At 32.6% G+C, this 24909-nt stretch overlaps 1 protein-coding gene across 3 annotated transcripts; it reads left to right on the forward strand.

The window, feature by feature from the left end:
- Positions 1-248: 248 nt before the first annotated feature.
- Positions 249-24909, forward strand: dome (cytokine receptor domeless). Of its 3 annotated transcripts, none has more exons than XM_029300868.2 (13): positions 249-1126; positions 11049-11647; positions 12450-12752; positions 13862-14173; positions 14337-14494; positions 14632-14809; positions 14986-15294; positions 15392-15552; positions 15631-16531; positions 16795-16941; positions 17784-17874; positions 18635-18704; positions 18974-24909. In XM_029300868.2, exons 2-13 carry the CDS (start codon positions 11083-11085, stop codon positions 20390-20392), a joined length of 4614 nt encoding a protein of 1537 aa, XP_029156701.1. In that variant the 5' UTR covers positions 249-1126; positions 11049-11082; the 3' UTR covers positions 20393-24909. The 3 variants fall into 3 exon arrangements, with proteins under 3 accessions (XP_029156701.1, XP_029156702.1, XP_029156703.1); XM_029300869.2 differs by lacking the exon at positions 249-1126 and adding an exon at positions 5507-5710; XM_029300870.2 differs by lacking the exon at positions 249-1126 and adding an exon at positions 10508-10609.

Raw genomic sequence — 24909 nt, forward strand, 5'->3', positions numbered from 1 at the left:
AATTAAAGACAATTTTTAGAGACTAAAAATAATTCGAGAAAAATAAAGATAGATGAGTAATATATATTGATAAATGTGATATATATATATATATCTTATGTCTGAAACTGAAGCTTTCGTTAGGAAGGAAAGATCGCGTTTGAAAATGGCGCCGCTCAAGCGCCATCTGTCGGCGGTCGGCGGAAGCTCGTCGCGGTTCCGTTTCCAAGAATGCAGCGCCTGACGTATCTGGACGTATCAACGTGACGTCAGTCGCTTGATCGGCGCACTCGCAACTGCACGTACTCTGCGGAGAGAGCCGCGAAGACCGTTCGTTTGCGCGTTTCGTCGAGAACGAAGGAAACATCGTAAAGTGACAGGACGGCGACGAGGGACCCGGCGACGTAAGGATGGAGGCGTCGGGACGAATCTAGGATCTCATCCGGACACGGACGTCCCGCGAAATGTGATCCCTCGACGCTCTCGGCATCCCCCTCCTTACTCCGGCGCCATCTTCCTCCTTCTGCATCGTCGTCGTTTTCCCGTCAGGTTTACAACACTGGCGCGATTGATCTCGCGCACGGACACACGTACGCGCTTTACCCAGAATATGCGCGTGTCGCGCGCACGATCGTAAAAGGGAGCGAGCTCGAAAACGTAAACAGAACATTTTCGTTCCCGCGAATCGGCATTCTCTCCCCTTCCTCCGGGATATGAGGGACCCCGCGGGTCAAAACAACATCGTCCTCGGGATCGCGGTGCTCTTGTGTGCTCGTCGCATTCCCGATATCCGGATCGAGTGTGCGTGCGGGATACCGTGAAAAGTGCGAACGGCGCCAATCATTGGCCAGACCTCAACCCGTTGCGTGCCGTCCGCATCTCTGTCTCTGTTCTTTTTCTCTCTCTCTTTCGCTCGCTCCTTTGAGCCGCCGACCTTCCCTCCGTCTCTGTTCTTCTTCTCTCGCGTGTGGGTTCGGGTTTATGTTTGTGTTTGTGTGCGTTGGCGCGCGCGCACAGTTACCTAGGATATCCCCGACACCCGAGACGAGTCCGGGTAAGCGAATTGCCTACGGTTTCCCACAGTTGTGTCTTGGCTGCTGCGGCGATGACATATCGGACGGGATTCCTAGACAGAGCCGCATCGAGCGTAAGTAACCAGCTTCTCTCCTTTTTTTTTCTCTCGGACGTTTATATACGCGCACTAATACGAATGATGTTTACGTGTGGCAATCTTCTTTCGGCTACGCAAAATCTGTATCGCTCGCGGATTTTCCGGAGCAATTATCAAGAATATAATTTTCTCCGTTTTTTTCTTTTCGAGATTTTACGTTCTATATTTAATGCACGCGCGCGTGGATTGTTTAGCCTCGCCGCGGCGTGTGTTTGTATTTTTGTATTTGCATATGCATGGGCGTTCGCAGGAGGAGGGACAAGAGAGCATTCGCCTCCCCCTTGGAATCAGTAAAAAGATTACATTTTTGAATAAATTAAAATCAAACATTTTCTCTCACTTTGAATAAACACCGGAATTTATTTGCATATTTAGCATTAAAAAAAAATGAAAATAACAAAATAATAAATAAATTAAGAGAGAAAAAAATAAAAAATTGTGCCCCTTTTGGAAAAAATCCTGCGGATGTGGGTGTACGTCATGTATTAGGATCATTGTTTTTTTTTTCTGTTATAAAAATGTGTTGATGATATCAAAATATATATATATATATATATATATATATTTGTTGGAGTAGCAATATATTTCAGTTATAATCGAGTTATGTGGAAGTCATAAGTTCTTTCCATGTATCCAAATCCCTTGAGACGAACGCAGTCTGAATCCCCCATTATGCGTACGTGTCCGCTTACGGGTGAGTTCGTGTCTTTTACTTGGGGCGGATATTCTCTTTTTCCTCTTCTCTCTTTCTCTCTCTCGCTCGTTTGTAAATCGAAAACCGAGACGCTTTTCGAGCGGCATGTTTGCCGCTCGTAAAGAGCCTCGCTGAGAAAACCTACGGCAGCAAATTATGCACATAGTTGTTTCTTGGGTTGCCACATCGATTTTTGGCCGTGAGTCCAAAAAGAAGATTCTGAAAAAAAGAAAATATCCGAGCCGCTCGAATTCTCTACTTTTTTTGTGTGCATAATTATAGAATTGTATATTATGCAATATGATGTCACCGTATAATTATTACTCACGCACGTGTTTTTAAGTTTGTGTATATTAATGCATTTTTTGTAAGATGATATTTGGGTGCAGTATTTTTATACCGAGGTAACAATTTTATTTTTTTGTTTACATTTTTTAATTTATAAGCAAAACGAAAAGATATCTGATAAATGCAAAAATTCAAGTAGAAATTGAATTATAAGAACAAACTTATCTTAAAATCTTCATTTGACTTGTTTTGGTCCTTTATCTGGGTCATCTTTAAAGGGTCGATAGTAAACAAATTATAAAGAAAACTTATATGCGTTTTGATCTTCATTCTCGACTTATGTTTTCAATAAGTTGGTAAAACGATCAAAGACGAAGAACAAAGAGTGAAAAACGTACATTATGACCTCAGCGATATACAAAGCAGTCCTAAATTTGCATTTGGCTTTCATTAGAACATTTTCCATTTGAATTTTTGTAAATTTAAAGTAACAAAGACGCATGTGCATAAATGACGTCAAAGTATTTGTTAAAGCATCTTTCATTTCGTAATAAATTTCGATAAGAGATGTAAATTTCTATATAAATTGAAATGGTACTTTCAAAATAATAGAATCTGTTTGCTTCAACTGCACTATTTGCAATACTTTTTCTCATCATTTTTTATTTCTTGTTCACATCTTGAATATTACACTTGTTTTATTGGAGAAAACATAACAGAAAGCGACTAAAAATAATATTATTTAAAAGATTAATAATCTTATTTTATAACAAGCATATATTAGAAAGTTTAATAATTTATTAAATATTATAGAAATATGAATTCATGAATGTTTTATTAAAAAAGTATGTAATAGTTTTATTAAAAAAGTATATAATAGAGACAGAAAACAGATATTAAAAATGTCTTGAAAAGAATAAGTAAAAAAGAGGGAAAAAACCATATTATAAAATATATTACACTTTCTGAATATATTATTTTAAAACAAAACCTATTTTCTCATAGAAAGTATAACACAAAAGATTAATGTGAAATAAAAAATATGTGAATGCAGTAATATAATTATAACAAAGAAAATTATCATTAAAATTACTTTATTCTTTCTAAAAAATACTTTTCTTTTATTTATATGTATACTCTTAAATATATTAGTATTATTTTAAAAGAGTAAAAAAGTCATTTATATCATATACATGCCTTCGACTTATCTGACAGTGAGTGAGATTATTTGAGATATACGTATCGGATATTCGAAGATTTTTCCTCCTTTTTCCCAGATTTCTATTTCAAAATCGAGGAATTTGAAGGTCTTTTCTTCTTAAATTCTAAGGCTAACCAAAACATTAGGGCTCTCGCAGGTCAAACAAGAAATACTACACTTTTCATGCTTTGTAAAACCTTTTTATAAAGGACTAAAATGCTTCAGGTCAAGATTATAAAGACATTTTTGACCCGAAACAGGTCAAAAACAGGTCATTTTACTTTTAGAGCAGAACTCGAGCGTGTTTCGCTGACCACAAAAAAAAGAACCACTGCTAATAATTCTCTAGAAATTGTAAATCAGTAATTTTCCAGCTATATAAATTATAATTCTGTATCCTCGTAGGAGTCTAATTTTTGCGAAGAAAAAGAAAAAAAATGTAATTTTGATTTTCTCTCAATCTTATCTATGTCAAACATAAGCGATCGCGTTTAAATTCCTCAAATCCCTCGCTTCTGTTTAAAAAAACAGCCTGTAAACAGTTTAACAGCATTCCGAGGGCGGATAAGATTATTCGTATACGAGCTACCGTGGAACTTGTCGAATCCACGCGTGTCGCGAATCCGAAAGAGAAGACGAAGACGCGCTTTGAAATCCTCGCAAATCCTGGTGGAAGATGCACGACGACCTTCGCCGAGAACAAGATGTGACGTCTCTCTCGTAAAATGTCGAGGTGCGTTTCGTACATCGGAGGAACCGCGCGACGCTCCTTTCGTTTCTCCTCTCGGTATGCAAAGGAGCGATTCGAGTAGATAACGTTTCGAGCTTTTCGTGACGGACGTGTGTTTTATGCATCGAACGTTTTCGTGCTCGAAAACATAATATATAACCGCGGGATACATATATGTATATATATTCTCCACGATGTAGAATTTGTAGAAGAAAGTTACCGTTTTAGAATTCCGTTGCCCGAATCGTATAGATCAAATAAACTATATAGATTCAAACTAGGGTTTTGATCCGGAAGGAGAAAATCTGAGGAATCACGCGGTTATTCACGGAGAAAAAAATTTGTTACACTGAGAGAATTTTCTCTTAAAATTTATTCGGAAAAATCATGGTAATCGTGGGGTAATATTGGAAGAATTTTATGAGTTTCTCTGATTAAATATATTTATCACAATAAAAAAATATTAATATATATACATAGCAAAATTAATCGATATTTGATATCTTATCGGGGTAGATATTATAATATTTTTCATTGTGGTAAAAATATTAATCAGAGAAACTCTGATTTTTATGTATAGGGTAAATTCTAAGAGAAAATTCTCTCTGTATACTATAGCTAAATTTTAGCCATGCACTGAAAACAAAATTTGTTAACTTGACTAAACCCTTCAATTAAATATTTTGTTAATTGAACATATAAAAATATTTAAATTAAATATTGTAATATAGAGTTAAAATTTATAGCTATTCTTTTTTTCGTTTTTTATTCCTCTCGATGTTGCAAAGAAGTTAGGAAATGTTTTGAATTTTTCACGATGGTTGATACGTTTTTTTATTATACATTTTAGTGCTTTAACGTCAGCTGATTGTGATATTCTTTAGAATGCAGAATGAAGTAACGGAGCTTTAGAATGTCTTTGCATGAATTGTATAGATAAAGTAAAAAGAGTTAAAACTAGAATTGTTATTTCTCCTCGATTCAAAGAAGAAAATATCAAGACCTCGGGAAAAGGAGAAAATGTAAAATTTTCCTCGCTCTTACAATTTAATTTCTTTGTCATATACATTACGTTTGTAAAATTGCATTTAATGTAACGCAATGCTTATAACTTTATTTTTTTACGTTAATGTTTTAGCATTGCTTATTATCCGAAAATGTATTATTTAGAATGAAAAACAATATATGTTCCTTATTCAAATTTATCTTATAATCATTATAACAAAAAATAATAAATAACAATACGGAAGAGAGATTTATCTTATAATCATTATTCGCGCGTTTGCTCCAACATCTATATATGTTTATAATTTTTGTTCTCCTCGGAGAAATAATATTTGGATGACTAATTCTTATGTTGATCGTGAGGTGACATTCTTGGCTTAAATAAGGATTATTTCGTCCTGCTTGGTATGCGGACAGTATATATACGCAGATTGTAAACACATCAGGCTCAGAAATCGGACGGTGGTTTAACGTTTAACCTCGGTTTAACGCTATTAAGTTATACATATAAGCTAAGAGAGCGAGAATTGTGTTCATGATACAAGAGGGGCAACGAACGATAGATTACTTCGTTTTCAGCCACTGACAGACGCGCTCGTCTTTTCACGGGGCACATATATGTGCGTGGAGAAATATATATAGGTATATAATTGTATCATTTTGTTATGTCACATTATCGTTATATAATATTATCGTGATAAGGAGGTTCGCGGCCACTAATTTTCTAAGTATTAAATATCGTTTAATCCGCGCTCTCTCGAATCCTATATCTCGTCTTCTCTTTATATCCCACTCGACTCGTCATTTACTATATCATTTACTTGTTATCAGTACATTGAAAGAAAGATAGGATCGAAGACCCGTTATTTGCGTATTATAATGACAATAATTTCTTAGGATCCGAAAAATCATTTGAGAACAAGCGTCGCATTGAACCGGACGATTTGATGATTTCTAACGAATCGTTGGTATTCAGAGAAGCGCAGTATGTCGCTAAATGATCATTCAGCGTTTTCAGCAATTGCTAGCGTCAATAATTAATGCCTTGCCTTGAGAAAAGAGTGTAGAGACTCGTTGAAAGATGGTATGTAGCTCTCTCCGTATTATTCCTCGCGAATCGATATTTTCCGATCGGTTACGAGAATTATCGATATACAGGTGTGCTTTTATAAGGGCATTGAAGGAAAAAAAAACAAAGTTCTTATACGCGACATAACAATCCTCTCGCAGATATATATTATGTATAATGTTCTTTTTTGAGCTTAAAATCTCGCACGTCGTAAAATATCGAATCGGATGTTACGCTGGTCGCGTAAATGTTTGAAGGAGATACATACGAGTAAATATCGTCGTCTCTCTGATAATTAATCGATTAAAGAAGAAGATACGAACAAACAAGTATCGCGATAACGGTACGATTATTATTTTCATCGATATATACGTCTCTCTTCGGTGTACACGAGTATTCACAGGATTTTTTTTACCAGAGAGAACACATGATTCAAAGTGTCTAGAATTATATAATAAAGACTTATAGAATTTAAAATTAGAAAAAATGTATTTTCCTACACTGAAAAAATTGTTAACTTCACTAAAACCTTTCAATTAAATTACTAAATTTTGTTAATTGAATATGTATTAGTATTTAAGTCAGATGTACGTTTTGTTAGATTTTATATGTTATATTTGATTAAAATTTTCTTTTTAAATATGTTTAATGAACAAAATAAATTTGTTGAAAGGTTCAGTAAAGTTGACAAGTTTCTTTTGCAGTGCACGTATTGTCAAAGCGTTGCCCAGCCGCGTCGCGGAAGATCGCGTATTCCCGCGAAATTCCCATGTTGGTTGTTTTTTCAAAGAGATCTGTCATTCCGCGCGCGCGGAGATATAAATACGCGACGACGTCGACGACGACGAGGAGCTGCGGCGCCGACGCGTTCCTCGGAAAGCGGAATCCGCTGCGAACGACGACAACGACGACTCCGTGGCTTCTCTCTTCTCATCTGACCTGCCTATAAACTGCACTTATTGTTAGCACCTCATTTTTGAAAATTTGCAAAATTCTAAAAATTATTTCACGTTCTAAATTATTTCAGAAGATCAAAATAATAAAAATTGTGAGACAGGCGATTTTATGAATTTACATGTATATATTATTATATATAGAATACCTATCCCAAAATTACATCTTGTTAATATGGAGAGATTCCTAAGATTATTTGGAGATGATTTTTTCTCAACAAAAATGTCGAGGCACTAATAAGTTTTGAATTTTCAGGTAGAGTTTACTTTAGTAGAATTTTAATTTAAGGCTTAGTTACAGAGATACATGGTAGCAAAAATTGAAAACATATAAAAATGATGACCTTTCTCGAGACTTTTGTTGTGGAAAAATCATCTTTAAATAAAACCTTCGAAATCTCAAATAACCTTAGGAGCCTCTCTCCTTTAACAGGGTCGTCCAATAATTTGAGGACACTCTGTACATAGCTGACATGCTTGTGAGCGACTTTCTCACGTTTTTCCGGGAAACCTCGGACACTTCCGGAATGAATACATTTCCGTTTTCAAATCTGTTATATTTCGGTAACACACATATATTCGTATATTATGTATACACGGTGTCTCGCTGTAAACAGGTCTTAGATAGGAGCTATGCTAAAAATATATTGCGTTAACGCACGCGACAACGGCAAGTTCTTATCGGCTTTAAGCCTCGTGAAATACGTGTTACGTCAACGGCCCGTTCAACTTGAGAGCAGAAAACCGTAAAGCAACGTCATCGATCACCAAAGTGTCAATAAGTTTGACGATAATGAAAATTAATTATAAATGTACGCACGGACTCTTCTTTAGAATTTCCTTATCAACGCTGTTATTATAACGACATAGTATTACATTCGTATACAGCAGATACTTTTATACGAAAATGTTGCATAATTGCATATATCGTATCATTTTTTAAATTAATCACATAATTAGAGAATAATTTCTTATTAGATATCGATTTGAAAATGAATAAGAGTAATTTTTTTACTTGTCTTTACATTTTCTATACATTATATATTATATTCAAAAGTTTTCAATTTTCTTATTTTAAATAGTGAAAGAAAATATCTTTTTCTTCTAATTAGCCATTTTTTTAATTTCTGGCATAATTAGAGAATAATTTCTAAGATTTATTTGAGAATTAATAAGAGTAAGTTTTTTAGTTGCCTTTTTTTAAAATAATATAAAGAATATAATGCATAAATTATATACAAAAAATTTTCTATTTTCTTATTCTAAATAGTGAAAGAAAATATCTTTTTCTTCTAATTAGCAATTTTTTTTTAATATTCTGGCATAATTAGAGAATAATTTCTAAGATTTATTTGAGAATTAACAAGAGTAATTTTTTTACTTGCTTCCTTTTAAAATAATATAAAGAAAATGTATAAATTATATACAAAAAAGTTTTCAATTTTCTTATTTTAAATAGTGAAAAAAATATATTCTTTTTTTCTTAATTAGCAATTAATTAAAAAAAAATTCCTAACAATAGTGCCGAATTTCTTTTTTTTATTAAATTGTAAGCTCAATTTATGCTCTTTCAGTGAAAAAAATCACAGAAACGAATATGAAGCGAGCTTTTCGTCGTGATCGATCGACATTATAATACGACGTAACGTCATGCAATTAAAAGGAGCTTCTTCTTATCAGTTTCCCTATTATTCTGCGATTTGTCGATGCCACCGCGGATCAACAGCTGCGAACAACGGATAAAACCGGTCGCGAGGAAACACTTCGAGCGAGGGGACGATCGATTTATCGGCGAGATAAAGCTCGGCAAACCGGCGATACCGTTCTCTGATTTTCGCTCCTCCGAGCACCGCGAATAAGACTCGATTGTTGTTTTCGTGACGATAGGATATCGATCGTTCGCCTCTATATACGTATGTTACGTGATCGCTTCGTTGGATTCCCTTGCGAGCAAAAATCATCGCGCGAAATTCACCTCGTAATAAGAAGCACGCATTCTAGCAGGCTAAAAATATAACTTATCAGAGATTTGTCTTGTCTTTTTTTTTATTGTTATCGATTTCGAGACTCTTTTAATTGAAACAACTGTGTACATTGCAGTGTCGATATCCCTTAAGATAATGATTGAACTTTGAACGCGACTTCAATTCGGAACATTATTATTATTATTATATTTATTATTAACTATTATTATTATTATAGATAGAGAGCTGCATAACGAAGACGCGAAATAAATATTGGTTTTCAATGATTTGAACGAACGTTTTCTCTCGAATTTTCACTTTACACATTTCTTCTTTTCTTACAAGCCAAACTCTCTATTAAAACATTAATACGAGTTATCAATTTTGCAAGAGCAATTATTTAAAGCGAATATCCGAGAGCTTTCGCACATACATAATTAAAGAATTAATCTTCGTAGAATCGTACAGTGGCGTACGTAATTTTCTTGTTTAAATTGAAATTTGAATTACTCTCTGCTGCGGAATAAATTTTTCGGTCGCACTGAATTTTAGAAACTTGCTAGATTATGCGACATTAACAATGTTGCGTAATATTTCTACGGAGCTTTTGTGTGGGAAACAGATTAATTTGCTATTATGCCAAGACACATAGAAAACTATTTCGCATTATTTCATTATGAAAGAGGAAAATAATTAGAGTTGGAGAAATAAAATGCTAAATTTTCCTGTTGTATTCCTCCGTCGTTAATAACACGTATCTGTAAATAGTCATTTGCATATTTGCGAAAATCTTGTCTCCTATCGCAGTGTCTTATGCAATATATCATCATCATGAATAACTTATTTTGTAATGATTTTGAAAGTATAAAGCGTATACAAAGTCTGCTACTTTTCGCACGCTATATGCAGGATATCTCAAAACCAGTTGTTATCTATCTTTTAATAACGTATTCTCTGGCTAATAAATTGGAGATGGTTTTTTTCCTATTGTCAAGCGAAAATGTCGCATAAATTTTCTAGTTACAAGCGATTAAAAACAAAATTTTGGCAAATTATTTTTTATTAAAATCTGAAGGTTGATAAAACTATATTCTATTAATTTTAGATGCAGTTTTATTTTAATAGAATTTTAATTTGAAGCTTATAGTTAATGCAGATAAATACATGCGAATGAAAAATTGGAAACTCGCAAAAAGTGATGATTTTTCTTGCCAATTTTGCTAAGAAAAAAGGGCTTTAAAAGACTTTGAGAAATTATTTTAATGATCAACTCTTAATCTTTTTTTTCTCATATGAACATATCAGGCTGTGCATTTACATTATTACTATAGCGGAGAACATAAAATAATGATTTAGCGGAAACTCAACAATGTTGCTTCTTCATGTGACACGATCTCACAAATTCGCTAATAAGCAAATGTATTCTTCCCTCTTCGTACATTTTCTCTCTCGTATGTTTTCTAGACTGGCAAGTCAGTCTCGTATCCTAGCTCGAACACGAATCATCCATCGCGACTGTCTTTCCTTCCCACATTCCATTAATTTCGTTCCCGATGTAAATTAATTTGAAATTTGTTTTTTTTCAACTTGAATATAAAATTAATTAAAATTAAAAGAATTTTGTTGTCGTTAATACTCTGATTTATAAAAGAATTTTATCATTCTTCGTTCGAGAAAACTTTTTGCGACGCTAAATTTGACAAATCTTTTTCTCCGTTTTCTTGATGCAATTAAATCATAATTTTCGAGATTTTTATACTTTACCCTTTGCGGTTCCCTTTTTGTGTAGGCGAGAGAAATATATCGGGAAGTCGCTAAATGACAAATTAATTTTCCTTGAAGCTGACGCACTATCCGGCTTTTACTAGTGAAATTTCAATTTGTATAAAGAGGCTTACTAATTTTTTAATTGTTAATTAACCATGCGGTCAGAAATTGATGTATACATGAGATTTTAAGATTTTCTTCTAATCTAATCTCTTTATTTTTTTCAGTGATAAACCTACCAAATGTCTTGAAGTACGTTTGATGCACGTCCGATGTTTGACAAGAATGCCTGATAAAATGAATCAGTTGCACGAGCCAGATGTTACATCGGAACGAGTTGGGTGCCGATTTGGAGTGAAGGTGTCTGACCACATGCCGATTTCGAAATTCGGCAATTTTGTGACGCACAACAATTATGTTGCGCCTAGAAGTGTTGTTTTTTTTGAGAACGAGGAAACTGTCGCGAGGACTTTAGGAAACGAGACGAATAACTCGGCTCGTTTGCCACAGAACACTTTGCCGTCTCATAGTGCCTATTCAACCGATCAGTGCTCGTCGAACGAAGATAATGACCGTCCCACGTGCAATTGTAATTGTGTAAGGAATCATCGAAATCAAAATTCTACGCGGAAGAGGAACACGAGAAGAGACCTTCACTTGTGTATACCTTCGATAATGAAATTCTGTTTTAATAAAATATTTCAGTTATCAATTACACGAAGACAAGATCATCCGTGGAGAACCAGATGGATCTTCATTGTCTTGATTTATCTCTTCGTTATAATAACAGCCAACGAATGTGCAATTGGAATCGAAACATCAGGATGTAAGTTTTATTAAAATATGATCAATGCTTCATACAGTACGATATATATATAATATCAAAAATTGCATAACGTAGTAAATTTCTTATATATCTCGATTCAGATAACTGCAAGTTTTGGAAAAAATTTTGTTTTTTTATAATAAACAATTTCTTATATTTTATCTGTATATCTCTGTGCATATAAAGATGTTTAGCATGATATTACGCTAAACGCACGAATAGTAAATTAGCAATTTATATTTTTATAAAAATAATTTTCTTTTACCTTTGCCATGTTATGCACAAATGTTGAATACACAAATTTCAACGGTACGAATACATTCGGAGTTGTATTGTAAAATAGAGATAACATATATAAAAACTGTTTACGGTCAGTTTCTTCCGTGTTTTAATATGCTAGAATTATAAATAAAACATATATCTATCTTATCTTTTTTTTTAAATTCTAGTTTCAAATTACATATTGCGTATTTTTTTAACGTTAGCAATGTAATTAATAAATTATGAATGATGAAATATCTAACGAACGTCATTTATTTTTCATGTATTTATTTTAAAAAATGTGTTTTATAATATATATGTATAATATTATAACATTTAATATAATACACATATGTAGAAGCATATTATCTATATTATTTGATTTAATTATATAGGTATAAATTATAAAGAGTTCAGATAGTCGCTTTAATCTAGCATTAAGTAAGTAATCATTATAAACAAATATTGCTGTTTATAATGTTTAGTATATTAAAAATATTTTTGATTATTTTAATAAATTTTACTTTACTGTTTGTTGTAGGGACGGAGCCGCAAGGTGATATTATTATCAAATATGGTAACCCTCTGCAAATTTTTTGTGTGTTAAACGAAGCGTACGTAGAGAAACATTATCCGGGCAAAAACTCTTCGGACCTCATGTTCTATCGCAACAGTAAAATAATGGAGCCTGAATTTATTACTATAATTAATAGAACAACAATAATGTTGTACCAGGAGCTACCACCACCCAGTGATGATTTGTATTATTGTTTCTTGAATTTAACCAAAGAAGGTGAAAATCAATCTAAGGAAGGTGTTTGTCTCAATCAAGTCGTAATTGGATGTAAGTAATCGTATTTATATAAATTGTTGTATTGTGAATTATTTTTTTTATATATAAAGTATGACAAAGTTTCGAAAATAATTCATTAAAAAGTTTTATTTTGAAAATCAAACAGAGGCCATCGCTTTCAATATCTTTTTGAGACTATACATACGCATTTTATATCCATTGGTCATAGCATTTTTGACTTTTTCACTTTTCGAATTTATATTTTTGAGCTATTTCTAAAAAAGAATTTCTTTTTATATGTGTACTAAAGTTATACTATCAATTATTATCTGACAGTCATCTTATTTATTCCATTTCTATAAAAGAAAATATATTTTATGATATACGTAATCTGGGAAATTTTCTCATGAAGGAAAGTATAGAAATAGTACTATTTACAATAATTATACGTATTTGGAATATAATTTTTTCCCTTGCTACAGTAGAAGTACATATAACCATCCTTATCAGAATACGATACTCGACGAAGTTTTGTGAAGACAGCAATGCATTGATTCTCTTTTCATTAAAATTATGAGTAAATTGGTTGACATATATATATGTCTTAGAAATCATTTTGCTATCGTCAATAAAGATATCTAAAAAGGAGACATTGTACATATATTATTATGCGCTCTTTAAAAATAACTTTTTATTTAAAATTTTTTATACTAGAACATATGCATTCTATTATTTCTACTCATTTCAAAAAGCAATATTTAAGATAAATATATGATAAATTATTTTATATATTCATTAAAAAATGATAATATTTTTAATGTGATACGTTTTAAATATATTTCATTAAATTGTATTTATTATATATAAAATATGTCATTTGTAAACGAATAGAGATAGAAAATTTATATGGAAAGAAATAAGCTAGCAACACTGATACTCAAAAAAATTGTAGCAATTTTTATGAATGCAAATTCGAATAAAAAAAGACAATTTGCAACAAGATCTATTAGGTCTATTAAATATATTGAAAAACGTATATTTAGCAAAGGTTAAAGGATATATTTAAGAATTAATTATATCTAATTAAATATATATTTTTTATTTATACATTTTTTTCTTTGTTTTTTTATGTGATGTATCTTATTTGATTTGTTTGGCAGTTGAACCGAAAGCACCAAACAACTTTACTTGTATATCTCGTAATTGGGAGAACATTAATTGCACATGGGATCCGCCACAAAACTATGTCCACACAGAATATGAATTAGCATTCAAATTGAACGGAGGTAGGAGAGGAGTACGAAGAGTCTATCCTTGTCCTAAAGACTGTTCGAATAAGACTTATTGCTGTTGGACTCAATACTCCAGTCCAATGTACAGGCAAGCGTATGAAAACTATACGTTCATGATGCACATTCATAATAAGTTTGGCAGCCTAAACGTCACATATAAGGTTGATCATTTTGCTCAAGGTATATAAATCTTTTATTAGCCATTGTACTAATTTCTTTATACGAAAATGTATAATAGAGTAATGTCAATATGTAATATTATGTGTAATGAGAGTACATGAAATCTTTAAGTATACTATACATTTTTCTATATTTAAAAGTAAAACTATGTCGTTATTTTCAGTGATTCCTGAAAAAGCTGTGAATCTATTGGTGCTTAATAAAACGTCAAATAGCGCACTGTTGCAGTGGAGTCTTCCCTTTCCATTGCAGAGTTTTCCACCAGGTCTAACTTATAAAATTATGTATCAGAATCATTGGGATAAAATTAAAGATTGGAAGGTAAGATCAATTTATATTCTACACTATTAATGGTATTTTCTATTTTATATTCTATATTTTAGAATAATTCTTAGTAATTAAATGTAATTTATGAAATAATGGTAATCTCGATTAAACGAGCTGTATCTTATCCACAGGTTATTATTATTGATGCGGAGTCTCAAAAGCATTCGCACAAGCCACAATTCAATCTTACTGGATTGGAATATGCTAATACCGTATACGATGTTCGCGTTTTCTTAAAAAGCGCTAAGGCTGTAGGAGAAAACATGTACAGTGATTTCAGTGTTATTACGTTCAGAACATTATCAACGTGTAAGTGGATTTATAAAATAGTAATCTATTATTCTCATTTTATTAATATATATAATAAATTATAATAAATAAGTTATAACTATACGAATAAATAACGATTATACAATAATATATATTATATATCTATAATATAAATATATATTTTTTATAATTAATATATTTATTCAACTTTTCAGTACCTAGTTTTCCACCGCGAACCGACATTGGTAGTTTCGAAATTATCGAGAACAATGGGCGCAGAGACGTATATTTGTATTGGCAAACAATACCGCAAACCTCTGAGAATGGTGATAATTTTAAGTATCAGATCAATTATGTAGAGGAGAATGGTCATAAGATAATTATCGAACCCATTGAGATGACCAGGACGTACGCCAAGTTTAAGGGACTCAGCTTCAACAATTATCGGTTTAGGATCATTTCGACGAATAAAGTCGGCTTTAATAAGAATTATACAGAAATATCTGTACCGAGTCGAAACGAGAGTGAGTAAAGTTGAAAGATAAAAAAGAATAAGAAAAAATAACTTTTATATATGTAAATATATTTTGAGCAGCTTAACATGAAATATTTCTCTTGCAGTGCCACATGAACCGATAGCGTTCACGAAAATGGCTTTTGATAGAGGATTGTACGAATTATCCTGGAAGCCGCCGATCACATATAAAGATACCACGAATCCAATCACGAATTATACCATCTTTTGGTGCGATAACGAGCGCGATCGTCCTTATCAGTGCACAGTATGTAGCTGTTTCTTCTATTATTTGCACAAAATAACTTTGCGTGCAAATTAAAACAATTATATTTTATATTTCTAGGGTTTTTTGAATTGGATACACGTATCCAAGACTACTACCGTCTACAACATGACCGTACCGGATCCGAACAAGGTGTATCAATTTGCGATTTCCGCGAACTCGAATAAGGGCAGCAGCGGCATGATATGGTCCTCTTGTACGGTGATTCATACAAAGGTGCTCAGCAAAATGAAATCTGTGTGGATCAATCGTATTGGATCGGATTTCATCGAAGTCGGATGGAAGCTCGATTGTTCGGATCGCATCGGGATTGTTGAAGGATTCAAGATTTATTACTGTCCCATCGTGTCACCGTTAGATAGGGACAAGTGCAAAGAACCCAAAGAGAGCATCGTCATCAAATCTTATCCGCCCAAGATTGGTGGCATTGTTAGGAACTTGACACCCTACACTACGTATATGTTAGAAGTCGCGACGGTGACGAAAAATGGCGAAAGTCAACCTAGCGATCCTTTATATAACACCACCCTTGAAGGGGCACCGAGCACTTCGCCTTTGGACGTAAAAGTCACCAATGTCACCAACACGACGATGTTTATCACATGGAAGTCGCCGGGGGCGATGAATGGCGTGCTCAGATACTACGAGGTCTACTATAATGAGCTCATGAAAAAAGTGGAGGAAGCGAATCATATCAGATTGACGGGCTTGTTGGCATATACAGAGTATAATATTAGTGTCGCCGCCTGTACTGTGGCGTGCAGTAAGAAATCACCGATAACAAAGCAACGTACGAAAATTGGTATTCCTGGTAAGATTGGCATGCCCAAAGTGCGCTTCATAAACTCCAGCCAAGTGATCGTCACATGGGATCCGCCACAATATCCTGCCGGTCCGATAAAGCTAATGTATTACGAGATAGATGATAGCTATGGTGAAATTCAGAATGTCACTAAAATGGGTGAGATTTTAAATTTATATCAATAAATAAAATTAAGAGAATTAATTTATAGCTAAACTAAATTACGTTAAAACAAAAATATTTTTATCAAACACTATTTATTAGCTCTCCCTTATTCTTCTTTTTATTTTCTTTCTCCATTACTTCTTACATAAGTAACAAATGTGTGAAGAGTAATAAGAAATCTGTGAAAAGAGAAGAATGAGAAAATAAGGAGGAAAGAATACGACAGATTTACTTATGTTGCTATCCTCGTATTGCAGAAGCACAACTGTCCATTCCTGATTGCAATACTGTTGATCGAGAACAACAGTACAAATTTCGAGTCAGAGCCGTTAACATCAATCCTAACAGAGAACGTTTAACAGGATCCTGGTCCGACTACGGGGAAGGATATTGTTACGGTGATGGTTAGTATTTTATTTCATAAGAAGGTGAATAAGAAGCAGGGTTGGCATCCACTATTCAGGGTGAAAAAAACCCCCCGGTTTTTTCCAGTTTGTCTCCGGAAGAAATATATGTGCTAGACAAAATGGACAAAACTGAAAAAAAATTTTTAAACACAAGTTCAGAAAATAAACTTTATTAAATGAACTTTGGTTTTTGACAAACTTTGGTTGTTAATCACAACAAAACTCTTTATCTCTCATTTTATCGATTTCTGTATCATTTCATATTTCGTCTATTTTGTCATTTTGTCCATTTTGTCCACTTTCTTCCAGTACCCTGGATAAAATAAAAAAGTGGACAAAATGCCAATCCTGATAAGAAGACACTATTACTATGACTATCTATATTGTTATATATGAATATATCTATTTTTGTTTCTATATTTCTTTGAATCTATATTTGTGTTTGCTTTTAATAAAATTGATCACATTCGTGGTACTTGCAATAATTCAGATGTATGATGCAACACTTTAGCAACATGCGAATAAGATAAAAACAACATTTATTTAACGAGCAAGAATTATGTTTATAAAATTAAACAACTTTTTAACAAAAGATAATATATCCATTTTATATAAATTGCGATCGCGCGACGTTTAACTGAATTGGAAACTGAATTGAATTTTTTTTTACTTGATATAACTCGTTACCTAGATTGTTTAATTGTACATCTTTTTGAGCAAGATATTGATTTTTTTTATTATCATGATTTTTTCACCTTAATTTGATAAATGTAATATTTTGGTGTGAATACTATTTTGTAAGATTATCGTTATTAGTAAATATATTTTCCACGCAACAGGATTATCACAAACAGTAGTAGTTATTATGTGGGTGATTGGAGTTGTCATCGCTGTAGCGCTCCTTTCGTGCTGTGGATATGGTGGAAAGAGGTAAAAAAATTGTTATTTTTTAGAACACATGATATTATATTTATGAAGTAGAAGTAAGTTGTCAGTGTAAAATTAATAATTTTTTAAATTATTTCTTCGACCAAACTGACTATCAGTTTTATTACAAGTTTCACAACGTTTTGACCATCGGTTCTGATCCTTATCAAGTGCTCTAATTGAAATACAAAATTATTTTTGTTTAATGTTATAAATTATTCAATTAATATTAATGTTACCTATGATTTCTATGTATAAAATAATATGTTAACAGTTGTTATTTAGTCGCATTATAAAAATTCGGTAAACCGACTTTGGAAAGCGCCAACTCATGTCTGTTATATCGAGCGGTTGTTAGACAAGATTGTGTTTGTTATTAAGTAGATTTAATTATTTTGTCATAAATAGGATTGAGGTTTTTGGTGTAAATTTATTGTGTTGTCATATTTTTTTATGTAAAACATCTCGGCTATTTCTCTTTTCCTAGTATGCATCTCACAATGTAACCACGGAATTCGACCACCGGAAGTCATGATTAAATTCTAGTCGATGTTTAATGATAATATTATGGTTGCTCATATATAATTTTGTCATTGCAATGTTTCTTTATACGTGTCTTTAAATGTTGTTTGGTTTGGCCAAAGTAAGAAGCATCACACTCAACGCAGTTGATATATATTTATTAAATTTATTAAAATGTTTATATCTACTTATAATCATTTTAATTTTATAATTTAATATTTTGTATCTTTCTTTTTTAAAGGGCGATGTTAAAATATCGAGATATGCAAAATATCGGAGTAAAATTACCACCTGGCCTCACTTCAAACACGGTAAAAGACCCTTTTATCTTGAAACAGACGAATTTTGACCGAATGCAAAACTTGTCAAAAAAGTATACCAAATTGAGAAAATATTGTGGTACAAGACCAATGAAACTTGACACACAGATATAGTATGAAGTAAAATATGAAGAAATCTTATTAATCTGTCAAGTTTCATGACGATTGATTTTACCACAAAATTCTCCATATTCGATATACTATTTTCTAAATGAATAAATGAATTTGAATAAATTCAATTTATTTTTGTTCATATCTAGAAACTACTTCACAAAGGCGACGAGTCACATATACGACAACCGTCTGCCGATTCGAGCGGCTGTTCGAGCGCCCAAGAATCTGTCACTTCGTCTCTCACCACAACAGAATTCCAAATTTCTAGCGACAGTGGTACCGAGGTGGATCCAGTTCCTGTGTCACCCGACAAACTGCTCGAGAACTTGTCAAACTGGGAGTTAAACTCTGCCGCCAGTCTACGACAAAGAAGTGTTTTACGAGGACCGGAGACTATGTCTCACTGCCGGGAATCATACGTTCCGGTTAAAACCGCCGATCCGCATCTAAATGAGATTCTATCTCTAGCGCGATCCACTCCAAATCTGACAGACAGTACGGGCTACACAGCGTCGCCGCAGACGTGGCCCAGCACCGGTTACATCAGCATGTTATCTTCCGAAGATTTGTCGGGCAATCCGAGCCCCACATCTCGAGGAAATACTGCTGTCAACGTCGGTGGTTGTTACAGCGTCATGGGTCTCGCTCGTAAACCCATACAAGTTGAAGAAGACGGTGACGACGGTATAGACAGTGCAGAAACCGTACACGATACCTTGATATCGGTTAAAACGGGAGTGAATCTCGCGAATAATTCGTATGTGCCTTTTATCATGAAGAAATCTATGGAGAAGAATAATAAAGAGAGAGAGACTCTGAAAGAGAAACAGAAGGAAAATTCATCAACTATCGACACTTTCAAATTGGACGAGCTAGGGATTCTCGTCGATCCGGACAAGTTCGACGAGGATGCATTGATGGCAAATATTACTGCTTCCGACAAGACGATGACGACGTCCAAGCAGTGTTTCGCGACAAGTCCGACGTCGTTTACTCACACAAGCATGAACACATTACCGAATCTTTCAACCTCGTTAACCGACACCTCGACTTCGTTAACCGACACAATTTCGTCTTCATTAACCGATACCATCCCGATCGATGCTACCTTGACGAAGCCGCATGTCAGCGATCGAAGATCGGCACTCTCTGATACATCGAGATTGCTGACTCGTCCTATGAAGAAAAATAAAGAAGCGTTCAAAGTGCAGAAGACGTCCCACAATTCAAGTGAAAGTTTTTCGAAACCTGCACAGCAACAACAGCAGCAAGAGAAAATGGAGCTTCCATCTATGAACATAATGGAGGATATCAAAGAGATGGAAGATTTCAAAGAGGATTTGTCTGCTATATCTTGGAACGCGACGACGAAGGGGATGGATGAAAAGAAGCCGAGTACGAGGCTGAATCCGAACAGGACACATCCAATCGTCATAAAGCAGAGCGGTACCGGCTATGTTACCATTGTCGAGAACCCCAATTCTGCGATGCTGCAAAAGACAGCAAGCAACCAGTCGGATGAGCAGTATAGCAAAGTGACAGTTGTACCAAATACGATGCAGTGAAATGAAGAGAGAGAGAGAAAGGCGCATACTCGTTTTTCTTTCTTTCTCCTTGAGAACAATTATTACCAACTGCGTAGACGAATGAAGTAAATAATGGTAAGATAAGATTCAATAAGATAATGTAAAATAAGACTTAATAAGATAATACGATAAAATAAGATTTAATAAGATAATGCGGTAAAATAAGATTTAATAAGATAAGATTTTGCATACATATGATTGATACGATCTGCGATTATCTTATCTTATTAAATCTCATCTTACTATTATTTATTTCGTTCGACTATGCAGATACTATATACGTAACGAGAAGCGAAATCCCTTTAACGCGATCTACAAGAATTCGTATTTGGGGAAAATTCAATTCTTCGTAGACTCATAATATCATTGTCTTGAAACGGTGTGTTCCATACTTGCGTCGAGATCGAGATTAAGGAAAACAAGATAAGAATGAAAGAACGTGCTGGTTTTGGATCAAATAGGAAATTCATTTTTCGTTAAAAAGATTCCAATAAAAAACTTACATTTAAAATTCTGTTTTAAATAGTTATTATCCTAAGACAGAATTTTATGTACACACATATATATATATATATATATACAAAAAATGCAAGAAATATATGATCCGTAGAATATTTTAAAAATAATATTAAGATAAAATTTAAAAGAGTATTTTTCCGTACATATTGGAATCTTGTTCCTAAGAATTGAATTTCTTATTCTTCCTCTTCCAAGCTAGTGCTTCTCTATTTGCACATACAAATTTAGAACTTTATTTAAGCCAGCAAAAATTTTTCGCATTGCATGCGATTAATTAAGAATTAATGTTGTTTCTATTAATGATCGATTCTCAAACTATATTGCGTCCATTATCGGCCATTATGAAAAGCAAACACGAATATATGTTATATATAAATATTCTTCTGAACGGATCTCTCGATGCTCTTTATCAAAACATCTACAATGCACTTGCAGACATTTTTCATTCATTTTACATGACAGAATTATGATTGCTCAAAAAGAAGCAAAAGTGATACGCTTGAAATTACTGCATGCAATTATAACTGACAAGAGTAACAACATTAATTTTTATATAAATTATCTATTTTTTAATTCAGACGCACACACCGTAAAACTTCGAAACTTTTTTTCTTCTATAAGTGTCGAGTGTGTGCGAGAACTGATACAAATTCCTTCGCTCGTACATATATGATTTATCTATTGTTGCCTTCTCATTATTATAAATATCAATCACAAGTAAAATTGTACACAATAGGATAAGACATTTTTATATCATATCATTATACTACAGCATTATGTACAGTATAAAAGTAAAGGGATCAGGGATAACGAAGTAAAACGAGAGGCAAAAAAAGCGCACATTAGTGTTGCACTCCATGGGCGTCGTAAAGTAGGCTGCAAAATAGTCTATAAATTATTTTAAACTTCCGTAAAGCACAAAATATACCAAAACATTCATATCATGATGCACTATGACTTTTTTAATACTGTATATATTTTATAAAACGTTTTTTTCTTATCTGTAGAATGAGATAAAATGCAGGGAATAAGTATTCTTAATTCTCTACGTTCTATTTCTAAAGTGCTTTAATACCACCGTTCTCAGAAAACAAAGAAAAAATAGTTGGTCTCTGAAAAAAAGTTACGTAAAGACGCCCATGCATTGCAATTGTCCCGAATCACGCGCTTAATTGTGTGCAAGACATCAAACAGAGTACCTATATAACTTGCGTATACTCGGGTATATAAGTTAATTGTGTGAATAATACGGAAATGGTAACTGACTCTCACATTACCGAGAGTTTACTGCAAGAGTATATATACATATACATATGTGTGTCACACACATCTTTAAGCTAGTCAGTTATACGAGTTCGTTTTGCTCGCAGACCTCTCTTTTACAATCTGCAATTTTTTAGCATTTCATAAATTTTGAGATTTATAGAATTTAAATATAATATAACTGCAGAAACGAATTTGTCAATTAATCTTTTTTTTTGTTTTTGGGATTTTTTATTTTTTTCTGTTTTTTCTCTCCATATATTTCGCATCGATAAATGAAAAAAAAACTTTTAATTAATGGATACGAAATTTCTTTTCACATGCGAAGTAGTATCCTTTTATAACAGCAACTTGCTAAGATCTTTTGCCGATGTAAAAAAAGATTCATTAAGAAAAGCTCTACCGAAGAATAGTCGGATTTGTCTATCATTGTTACAAATGAGATTTTGTAAGCAGTGATATTGCAGTTTTTATCGATGACAATTTTTAACAAAGGAAAAATAAATGATAGATTATATATATATATATATATATACATATGTAGATGTAATAAGATATATAGTTTAATGCAGAGATATATAGTTTAATCACAGTTACGTCCATAAGAAATTTGCTATAAAAATTGTAATATTCTAAATTTATAAAAAGGCCTGAATCCTTTTTAATCATCGTGATTTACATGATGTTTTTTTTACTGCTACTGCGTTTAGTAACTAATAAAAAAAGCATTGTTTATTTAAAAATGCTAGTAAACTAGCATGTTTTTTCTTTTTCTAACTAGCATGCTAGTCAAGTTAAAATATTTTTACTTTATTAGTTGCTAGCGCACTAGCATGCTGATAAAAAAGCATCGTGTAAACCACACTTAAAGCGTAGCTTAAATCATTATTTTGCAAGTTCAAACAATTTCTAATATCCGGCTAGATTTTGTTGTTACGACTACGAGATGAGGAGAAGAATAAAATTATCTTGTTTGTTCTTGCGAAATGATGCGAGGTTTCGCGAGCGCATATTCGCAAAACTTCCCAATTAAAAAAACGAGCTTACTCGTACATTATTATTGTTATTAAGAAACCATGCCATTTAAATATTTCATGCATTGATATATGTAATGGCTATATTTAATCTATAAAATGACATTAAGTTTGTGTAAACACGTAATGAAGAATTGTAAATTAGAAATGGCTTGTCAAATCGCAATGTTAACGCGAATACACGGCGCATAAATCTGTTTTTAACTGTACCTTCTTGCAGTTTAAGATGAAATAACTACATATGCACAGACATCGCGAATATGTGTGTATTATTCGCAAAAAAATTATCTAATGTTTGAAGAATATAAATCGGCATAATTTTGCATCGAATTCAAGATTCTGTCCATACATTTATACATATATGTTTAATTGGTCAAGCAATATATTACTGTCAATTCTGCTGCACTATTATCTTGTTAAATTTTTTTAAGAATTTTCTCATCTGACAATTTTAAATGGTGTACACAATACACAAAAATTTTCACATATATGTATATCTACATTTCGCGTAAAATATGTTATTATATAAATTTGGAATGCAAAATTATATATATTTGTTGTAGTTATACTTTTTACAATTTTCTCTTTCTTAATCAGTATAGTATTGTTGATTTCAAATTTATGGTAAAACTAATTACGTTATATGTTCACAGCTAAATTGTTCATCCCGAGATAATTATTCTTTGTTGTAAAATTCTTAAAATTTAACAAGACCATAGTACAATACAGTTGACAATATAATATATCACTCGATCAATCGAACATTTAAGTAAAAACACATCGATTAAAGCCTGCTCATGCGTCAAGATAAAGAATTTTGGGCTATAAAGATAAAAACTTAATAAATTGATGTAGCAAAATATATTTCCTCATAATTTTTTAGAAATATCTTATATATATATACACGCACACATATATATACATATATATGTGATTATCTATTTTTGTTACATATTTATAAGTGAAAAAGTATACTAGGTTGTACACCGTGATTGTAACATATAAAACAAGATTTTAGCAAGAAATGTGTATTTATAAACACATTGCATAAAGATCATCGGCCATTTATATATAAATTAGAATTATATATTGTTAACAATGCGTATATATATATATGTTCATTAATTTACTGGAAAATCTAATTCATGTAGAGATTATTTCATTTTTTTTAATATAATCAAACGATCTTTATATAATTTAGTTAATTATTTAGTGTGTATTTTTTATTACATATGTAATGTTTGCGTTATGATTTGCTATTTGATAAATAACAGGAATGAGTGTGTGAGTGTGTGTGTGAAGAAGATTGTCACACATGAAGTTGCTTTAACGTATACATTAATCATGATGGAATTAGATATATAGCAAAAGGATATATTTGTTAAGGCGATAATTTGTTCTTTTTTTGTATTTGCCTCTTTTGAATGTAATGTTATCCACAATCATTATCTTTATTCATATGTAATCTTTATTCAGGCAACACGCATAAATAAGGGCTAAATTTTATAATTTTATAATTGTTAACGAGCACGCTCTGACTACGAACTTAGTGCAATTACTTATGACAAGTACTCTTAATTGATTTATGTACATATTACAGTCCGTAATTTTACATGTAATATAAATCTATATATACTTACACATACAGAAATAAACTGTTAACTATAAATACACTGCTTA

This window comes from Nylanderia fulva, unplaced genomic scaffold, assembly GCF_048542155.1.
Source record: "Nylanderia fulva isolate GAGA-0341 unplaced genomic scaffold, ASM4854215v1 Scaffold14, whole genome shotgun sequence".
NCBI classification, from domain to species: domain Eukaryota; kingdom Metazoa; phylum Arthropoda; class Insecta; order Hymenoptera; family Formicidae; genus Nylanderia; species Nylanderia fulva.

Coding starts and splice junctions, on each gene's coding strand:
- dome (XM_029300868.2), top strand. CDS start 11,083: ATGCACGTCCGATGTTTGACAAGAATGCCTGATAAAATGAATCAGTTG. Junction 16,532..16,794: donor TCAGAATGTCACTAAAATGG/GTGAGATTTTAA, acceptor CTCGTATTGCAG/AAGCACAACTGTCCATTCCT. Junction 18,705..18,973: donor CTGGCCTCACTTCAAACACG/GTAAAAGACCCT, acceptor GTTCATATCTAG/AAACTACTTCACAAAGGCGA.